Consider the following 10,123-nt stretch of genomic DNA (forward strand, 5'->3'; position numbering starts at 1 on the left):
AACCTAACAAGACCCATGTATAATAATACACTTCCACATAACCCTACCAAAGACCCCTGTATAAATTATTTCACATAACCCTACCAAAGACCCCTGTATAAATACTTTCACATAACCCTACCAAAGACCCCCTGTATAAATACTTTCACATAACCCTACCAAAGACCCCTGTATAAATACTTTCACATAACCCTACCAAAGACCCCCTGTATAAATACTTTCACATAACCCTACCAAAGACCCCTGTATAAATACTTTCACATAACCCTACCAAAGACCCCTGTATAAATACTTTCACATAACCCTACCAAAGACCCCCTGTATAAATACTTTCACATAACCCTACCAAAGACCCCTGTATAAATACTTTCACATAACCCTACCAAAGACCCCTGTATAAATACTTTCACATAACCCTACCAAAGACCCCTGTATAAATACTTTCACATAACCCTACCAAAGACCCCCTGTATAAATACTTTCACATAACCCTACCAAAGACCCCTGTATAAATTCTTTCACATAACCCTACCAAAGACCCCTGTATAAATACTTTCACATAACCCTACCAAAGACCCCCTGTATAAATACTTTCACATAACCCTACCAAAGACCCCTGTATAAATACTTTCACATAACCCTACCAAAGACCCCCTGTATAAATACTTTCACATAACCCTACCAAAGACCCCTGTATAAATACTTTCACATAACCCTACCAAAGACCCCTGTATAAATACTTTCACATAACCCTACCAAAGACCCCTGTATAAATACTTTCACATAACCCTACCAAAGACCCCTGTATAAATACTTTCACATAACCCTACCAAAGACCCATGTATAAATACTTTCACATAAACCTAATAAAGACCTCTGTATAAAACTATACTTTCACATAAACCTAACAAAGACTCATGTATAAATATTTTTCACATAAACCTAACAAAGACCCCTATATAAAACTATACTTTCACATAAACCTATCATCGATAAACTTTTGATAAAGTGACTCTCGTGATTATTTGGTCTGAACCTACATCTCATTGTCTTTAAAGCATGATGAGTTATTTCATATTAATTATATTAATTCGTGTATCTGATTATATTAACCCATATGACTCACATAGTCTAACATGACCACATTATGCATGTACTATCTATCAAATTAATAATATTCTAATGTGTCTAACCAGTGAGTTACTTTTGACTCTGAACATGTGAGATGTGTGTGTATATTTTACTGCTAGTGTTTACTGTGTATGCCTTAAACTGCATTACAACGCGCTACATAAACAAGCTGTTAAGGATGCGTAAAAAAATCAGTGGTAAATAAATAAATAATATTCTAAATATATAACGGGATAAATAAACAAATATATAATTTAAACGTTGCCATCCTGTTTGGGATCCTAAAATTATTTTCGAATAATTTCCTCGTGGAAATGAAAAACGAATTGATTTTTAAGTGGTGCCCTTGTGGGCTGGAATAGTGAGGGGAAGCACACTTGGAAAGGCATTTGAGAAACTACGCTGTTTTACCTAAATTGTGAGGCAATGATGTGTTGTTGATTCGACTTAAAGCACACAGGGACCCGGCCAAGAGAAAGCACAGTGTGGAGCTGTTGGAGAGACAAACTGACACGTCAAACCCGATTGACCAAGTAGGCTAATAGACGATAGCAGCTTGCGATATTACACGAGGTGATTTATTTAACTCACACTCACACTCACACACACACTTCCCTTTTCTCTTGTCCAATCCAAATCACTCAGAACACGCCTACCAACTGATACACGCATCACGGAGTTCAATACAGCGAAAGCCCTCCTTAGAGTAACCGGAAGAAAGAGAGCCTACAGTTCCAGCCTCCCGGCTCCATTCACTGAGAAGCTTCCAATGGCTTCATTAGAAGTAACGAGTTGACACAAGGTAAATCTAACATTGAGGCACTATTCTATTCTGTCCGTGCGCGGAGCGCCCTCATTAACTGTCGCTAACAAGCCGTGCAAATACACTGATTGGACAGCTCCCGTATAACCCCGCAGACTTAGCAGGATGCCCACTTAATGAGACCACACAAAAAAAGAAAAAGATAAATTGGGAAAAACTCTTTATACAGTCGAATAATTTTGGAGTTTGGAGTTTGGTGAAAGAGTTAATGTAGGCCTATGGGTCTGGATGGTTCTAAACGAAATATTTTTCTGCACTGGTTTCAAATGTGGGAACTTTTCGTATTTTGTTTTTAAATAAGCAGATGTCTAGGCCCTAAAAACAAATCATCAGAAAACACCTTTGTCCAAAAGACCCATGGTCACCTGACCTGCATGGGTAACCAACCATCTCGTAATCTCCATCCACATTCTCATTGGTTTCATTGGTTCTCATTGTTGCTATCTTTGACAAACACTCAATTCCTCCCAGTACTATGTGCCAAGTCAATACTACCCAGGCTGTATCAATGGCCAATAAATAATTTAGTAGTGACAATAGCCAATATATATTTTCAGTCTATAAAGGTACACGTCTGATTCAAGGCCACGTCTGATTCAAGGTGTGTATGTCATAATCATTATAAAAAGACAAACGATATAGGCTACTGAAAGATCAATAAAAATAAACGCTCCAGTCGAGAGCTATACACTACATTTGGACGCCCAGCAAAGAGGGTTGAAGCCGATGCTAAGAAAACCAAGAAAGGGGTATTTGCGCCCCATCCCGACAGCGTTACACAGCTGCAGCAGCTCTTGCTGTGCAAGACTTGAAGGAGACTGTGCTCGTTTCCACTCCATGAAGACAGATACGAAAGCAGCAAACCAAATGCAATCGCATTTTGTCAGATTATCTAACACTAAATTGACACGGCAATATACCTAATCAATCATGTAATTGTTAATGTTTTCCATGCATCTATCGACATTTTATAGGCTAAGACATTTGGGTGAGCTCATCACTATTAGCTTTTACAACGCGTGCGTCTTGCGCAAATCATGGGCTATCCTAAAACGATTCGATTTTAAAAGTAGGTTCAAACAAGCGTTTTATTCAATCAGATTTTTAAAGAATAAATAGTGAACTAAAGAGGCAGAGCCCAGTGTGTGACTAAGGAACTTACAGGATCCGGAAAGGATTTCCACCTCCGCCCTTGGACAAAATTCAAGAAATAATGCATATATAGTCCGGTCCCTGTAGTTAATCGTTGACAATCACCCGTTTAAAACCTGATTAAAACAAGGAAGAATGAAGAAGGGGAAAGGAGGACGAAAAGAAGACGAGAAAAAAGACGAAGAAGCAGAAATAGAGAAGAAATAACAACTATGCTGACTGATGGATAACGTAGTTGTGTGGTAAATCTGACAAAATGTCACCCTAAAAGTTCGAATGCGTTCTATTGTGAGTTCAGTCAAGAACTTTAAGAGAAACTGTCGCTGCCCACATCAGCATGTGACCAAGACCCTGTCATATAAACAATCTCAATCTTTAACCACGCAGTGTCAAAATCGTCTATTGAAGTGTGTATAGTCCATACATGCGTCAGAAAAACGAAATAATTCAAAAGATGAAAGTAGCCAATGTACCCGGGCTGCATTCTGTTCAGTCCTTGTGCTGAAAATACCAAACAATTACGCATGCATTTTGATCAGGGGTGGGTGTAGCAGGATTTTTCTGGCCATCAATTGAGAAGCCGAGGTTAAGTAGGGAAGAAAATAAAAAGTAATGCTTTCTTACCTTTTCATTGAGTGGCTCGGTTCCCCCTCTCAGAATGTGACGCAACCTAAGACCTTTGTTTATTTCCCCCCTTGGAACATTGACAAAAATATAGCCGAACTTCCGAAATGTTGAGCCCAGAGTCAACGGGCGCAAATATGTACATCCCCGATAAGTAATCACGCCGAGTCAAGGTTAATTAATATTTGTGCTGTCAGTTTAGAGTTAGTCCTAACTCATGCCTGTATTGTCACGTCCGGGTTCGGTGGTAAATAAACAAAGATCAGGTTAATGGTTAATCGGCATTGAATAACGCGTCTCCCGCTGGTTATCGTTAAGAGAGGAGTACTAAGAAGCTGGAGGATAAACAGACAATTAGGCCAGGTGAATAAACTTGTATGGTGGTGTTAATGACATGCTTAGCGTAAACAAAAGCTAGGCTATGTAAGAAGAATGTGATTTACCACTGGCTTTGCAAACCCATTCAGGTTTTACATTTCACCAAGTGATTTCCGAATTGCCTGCGAGGGCTGCTTACAACTAGGCTCCATCTCCTTAACAAAATAGCTCTACGTAATACCTGGAGTCGATGCATATTGATCAGATAAATGTGTAGACCGGGGACACAAGCAAAGCAGCTTTAAATATTTCGATTACTTTCCGTTAAGCCCCCTCTTAATATTGGCGGAGCGAGAAGGGGCAGGTTAGTTTTAACACGACCATAGCCAGCATGGAAATAACGCAGGTTACTTCCAGTCCAAGGAGCTTTCCAATTGGACCAATTCAAGTGCCACTTGGAATTACTTCTCCTGAGTTTCGTATGACAATGGAGCAAACAGATTTGATCCCAAAGACAACCTGCCCTTAAGCTTCCAACATGATCATCACCCCACCCCTATAGCGCGCGCGCACACAAACTCACACACACACACGCAGCACAAACACGCACACACACACGAAAACAAAGCAATGGTATAAATATGGTATCTGCATCCACTGGAACAACCTCACAGTAATTGTAATTGGATGTGAATATGATAAACAGAAAACGAAAACGCAGATGTACATGCTACTTACTCTCCCTTATGCTGGAACCGGTCGTATAGGAAGATGGCGAGGAATGCAAAAATATGAGGCTGGAGAAAGAGAAGGAAACGTTTTGAATTCCTGAATGATTTAGAAAAGCGGCATAGGATAATTATGTCAGTTTATTGAGGCCGGATTAGCCGAAGTCTAGATGTTGTTTTTCACTACGTCTAATGCGTGCGCTTAAACAATGTGAGCACTGTTCGTGACACCAACTAAGCCATGACAAATAATGGGGCAGTAGGCCTACAGTCACTTTTGTAATAAACATGAAAACCACACCACTATGGCTGCTGATGTGGGCTCTAAACCAAATCCAGTGACATGTGGATATTGATCATGCCTATAGTTGTGAAAATGAAAGAATGCAATAAGCCTAGTTTTCTTTAGGCTATATTGTTTCAGACTAATAATTTTCACCATAATTATACAAATGTTCGCCAAAACTACTAGGCCTACAGCGCAAGAACTGCAAAAACAATACCAGTGGCAAAACGTTTAATCATTACAATGCACCGCATCGATATTCATTTAACATGAAAACACTGTTTGGAAAAACGCACACTGGGCAGTGGGCCAGCAGGGTTGCACTGCTGCGTAATACCAGCGGAGGCCAAGCCCGACTATAGGGTGAGCCACTGCGAATTACACCCGCACCGACAGTCTGCTGTTCTCTGAGCAAAGCAAGCGCCCAGACTGTGTCACGAAAATATTGACATATCGCGTTTTCCGATTCATCTCCGGAAGTGAGTCAGACAGGCATATCAAACGGTAAAAATGACTATATTATGTTTTGTTCGTTTAAATAACGTTTTTTTATACGCATTTGCGCAATATATCCAAGCCTTTAGACAAAATCTATATACTAGTCCCCCATGGGCCTAAATGATGCCAGCTTTCGTCCCTCACCAAAACTTAAAAGGGTTCACATGGGACAAAATGGAAAAACTACCCCAACATAAGGTGTGAATTGACTGTTACAAAAAAAAGAAAAGCAAACGTTTTCCTGCCTGAAAGAACATCTCTCCCTACATTTCTTCTTGAGCTCTAACGAGCCTCGTTAAGATCGCAATAATATTCCACCCACTAATTGCTAATTCCATTCAACAAATAGGCGAGCCTTGTCTTATACTTCACTATCGTGCAGTGGGAGGGTGGTGTTGAGATTGGAGTTTCTGATAACCCCCGGTGCTTGCAACAGAAGTGGTGAAAGCCCTAGTCTACGTACTGGCTAATGATTGGCACGCTTGACAGTGATTGGCAGGGCTGCCATGACAACCTCACAACCACACCAAGAAGACCAATAGAAAAGCGAAACAAAATGTTTCAGTGCTACACTCACGGTGGATTTAGGGGGAGATATTATGAGGCTGGTTTCATTAGGCGATAGCTATTGAATCGTACAATCTTTACTCGTCGTTCTTTTTCTTGATAACTGTATTTCTCTCTCAGGTCATTCCATGGTTTTCAGATCCCCTTTAGAGCTTTATCCCTCCCATTTCTTCCTGCCAAACTTCACTGAGCGCCCTGTGCTCTTGGCGAGCAGCACTCCCACCAGGTCTCTAGAAGACTTGTCAATGTTTGCGCTACCGACCCTCAACTTCTCTCCGGAGCAAGTGGCTAGCGTCTGTGAGACGCTAGAGGAAACCGGAGACATTGAACGGCTGGGACGATTCCTATGGTCCCTGCCGGTGGCACCGGGAGCATGCGAGCAGATCAACAAGCATGAGTCCATCCTGCGAGCTCGCGCAGTGGTTGCTTTCCACACGGGGAATTTTCGAGACCTTTATCACATCTTGGAGAACCACAAGTTTACCAAAGACTCCCATGGCAAACTGCAGGCCATGTGGCTGGAGGCACACTATCAGGAGGCCGAGAAGCTGCGCGGTCGCCCCTTAGGACCGGTTGACAAGTACAGGGTACGTAAGAAGTTCCCCCTGCCCAGGACCATCTGGGACGGCGAGCAGAAGACGCACTGTTTCAAAGAGAGGACGCGCGGTCTGTTAAGGGAGTGGTACCTTCAGGACCCATATCCAAACCCCAGCAAGAAAAGGGAACTGGCACAAGCCACTGGACTCACTCCTACACAGGTCGGAAATTGGTTTAAAAACCGGAGGCAACGAGACAGAGCCGCGGCAGCAAAAAACAGGTCAGTGCGCTGTTCATTTTTCAAGCATAGGCTACACAGAACCAAATAAGCAAAAATAATTCCTATAAACTGAATGCGAACATTCCATGTAAATATAAAACTTAATCGAAGTAATAAACAAGGTTATAGAGGGGTTACAAATGAGTAAATTGGGTGTATGGTTGGAGGTGGAGATGGAGCACGGCGACATTTTACTTTTTAATCTCATTGGCCTACATGCATTCAGGGGCTACACTCTTAGAACAAATAGTTATTTGGGGTTTCTATATATAACCTTTTTTTCAAGCGTGTACAGAAAAATATAACTAGTATTGCTGTCCAAAATATATACAAATGCGTAAAATATTATTCTACGTAAAACACACAACTCTCGACAAATTGGAAAGCGTGTAGGCTAGATTACGTTGATATGCTAGTTTCCCTGATAAGCAAAATGAAAACATCAGTGTGTGTATGCGTTAGATAACAAAACAGGAAGTACACACAAAGAAAATCATCAGCAATGCAAGTCTTGAAGTTGTCCTATTTTCCAGACAAGACAAAAAATAATTATTCATAAGGATGTCTGTTAAACTTGGAATACAGCATGTTGTGGTGATACTACGTTTTTAATTGATTGTTATCTTCCCTCAACAAGTGAACGTTTTGGTCTGAAAACTTGACACACTGCAGCGAGGTATAGATTTTGACCACAAACAGGAAATAAAACACAACACCTAGCTTATAGGTTATTGGTTCGTTGTTTAATCAACATAATATAATGTACATGTAGCAGCTGTAAAAGGCCAGTGCAGACTAAGAAACCACACACAAAAAAACACTGGGAAAGATGGGATAGTTTTGCAAAATGAATGTGTTCAGTTACGAATTATTATTTTTTAGTCGTGGTGCTTTTTACACATACGAAACGTATACATTAGACTATAGACGTTTGGAAACGATTGATGCATAACATTTTATATAAGCTGTCAACATAAATACCACATATTCATTCTAAAACTATAGCCTGTTTTGCAGCCTTGTTTTCGATTCACAATGTGTGTAGACTATTATTTATTGACAATGCAATAATAAATGACAAATTGAACTGGATGAAAACAGAAAAAACAAGTTGGTGAAGAATAGAAGAACACAGCTATATTGCATCCTCTGGGTTTTCTCACTGATAAAATCGGAGGCCTACATTGTGGATTGATTCATGTAGGATGATTGCAATTATTCCCCATTTGACGTGTCAGTAAATCAAAACAATCAGAAAAAATGAGTCTCATTCATTTGGATGTAGGCCTGTAGTCTCTCATTCATTTGGACGTAGGCCTGGATATGACAAAATCAAATATAAAAGACACTTCTCAAATTGCATTGGCCATGGATTAAGTATAACTAACAACCAGCCTCTTATTCTAATAAACACGGTCATATTTCGCCATTTTTAGTATTTCTTCTGCTTTGTTTTAGACTATTCTTGCTCCCATTAGGCTGCATTTGTTAAATGCAAGGCATGGAGTGAATGACAAGCAGGCTGAGCGGTATTTTGCGGAGGGACACTGTATATAATTGCTATGTTATTTTCCCTTTCTTTAGGCTTCAGCACCAGGGAATTAGACAGAACGGTATGCGGTCCCTTTCAGAATCCGGGTGTACTCCACGCAGCTCGGCCGAATCGCCGTCGACCGCGGCCAGTCCTACTACCAGCATCTCCAGTATGACAGAGCGAGTTGACACTGGAACGTCCATTCTTTCAGTAACATCCAGTGACTCCGAGTGCGACGTATGATATAAAAATATAAACATTTACAGGAAATATGGACATGAAAAAAAACTATGAAATATCGAGGATGAAAAAAGGACCAATTTATATAAATATATATATAAAAAAAAAGAACAACAAAAAAACATATTTTGTAAGCGCTTTCAATGGACCCACCACGCCCCCACCACCACCTCTACCTGCATGATGTTTTTTTTTGTATCTGGGAAAAATACCTTGTTCAATATTTCTACAAGGATCATCGAGAAGAGGGAATTAATTACCAGAGGGTGTTTATCGCCTTTTCATCTCCGTTTTAGTCCAAGTGATGATGCCGCTCAGCCAAGATGCAATTCTGTTTTACTTTATGTTCATCAGACAATCATTTACGTTTTAAGCACCTTTGTACTACACTTCTGTCACTGCCTGTGTGGAGTAAATGGTGAAATGTGGAACCGAATCGTTATGACTGTATCAGATTTGTATTTTTATTTCAAGATTTTATATTGAATTGTGTATATCTCAAATAATGCGATCATTCTCCCGGTCTGTACTCTCCTATATGTGTAGATATGTAAATAACGCGATCATTCTCCCGGTCTGTAATATCCTATATGTGTAGATATGCTTGTACATAATATTGCTCTCCCATCTCCATCTTTTCTATCCTTGTTCACTTTTCTCGACTGGGTGTTCCTACATAAAATATTTGTCAAAATGTAAAAGTGCTCTAGACGTTTTGTTAGTTTGTTTGTTTTTATACCGAACATGGATAATGACACTAGATAAACGTGTTATCAGTCACAGTTATGCAAAACTATTTAATATAAACATTGGGCTATTCTTCAATGGCAATTACAGTCGTATATTTTCTAAAGCGCTTATTATTCTTTCTTGCGTGTTTATGTTCGTGTATATTTCTAAATCAAAATACAGTATTCCATTTTGTTATATTCTGCATTAAGTCTCTATTTTAAGTGAGTCTTCATTGTCCACCATCAATCGTTTATGAGCATATATGTTGAGAAATTGTAATATTATGCCCAGACGAGCGTAGTGATTCTGATGCACATGCTGTGGGTCCCTTTACGACACTAGGCGACACATATAGCCTACGTGTCCAAAACCATAGACAAGATGTTGAACAAAAATCGTTTTACTCCTAAATATATGCATGTGTTATGGTAAACGTCAACGTCATGTAGGCCTAGCTCTTAAGCAAGAGTCCCGTTCCCCCTTTTGTTTATGGTTGCCAGTGAATACAGAAATTAAGTAAACGCGCCATTAAATGGACTAATCATGGTGGAGTCCTCCCCTGCCTCAATCTGCCATTGTTGTTCGGTGAAAGAGCCTTTCTTCACCCAGGGAAGAACATTCCCCCCAGAAAAGCTTTCTCCCTGCATTCTATCCTAAATTCAAAACCAATGAT

The 10,123-nt window shown here is 40.1% G+C and overlaps 1 protein-coding gene across 1 annotated transcript; it reads left to right on the forward strand.

Annotated features, from left to right (window-relative positions):
• The first annotated feature begins 6,155 nt into the window (after positions 1 to 6,155).
• Positions 6,156 to 9,047, forward strand: LOC139381491 (homeobox protein SIX3-like). Its single transcript, XM_071125081.1, has 2 exons — positions 6,156 to 6,944; positions 8,529 to 9,047. The coding sequence occupies exons 1-2, from the start codon at positions 6,256 to 6,258 to the stop codon at positions 8,719 to 8,721; spliced, it is 882 nt and encodes a 293-aa protein (XP_070981182.1). The 5' UTR covers positions 6,156 to 6,255; the 3' UTR covers positions 8,722 to 9,047.
• The last annotated feature ends 1,076 nt before the right edge of the window (positions 9,048 to 10,123 follow it).

The sequence above is a fragment of the Oncorhynchus clarkii genome, chromosome 23, assembly GCF_045791955.1.
Source record: "Oncorhynchus clarkii lewisi isolate Uvic-CL-2024 chromosome 23, UVic_Ocla_1.0, whole genome shotgun sequence".
NCBI lineage: Eukaryota > Metazoa > Chordata > Actinopteri > Salmoniformes > Salmonidae > Oncorhynchus > Oncorhynchus clarkii.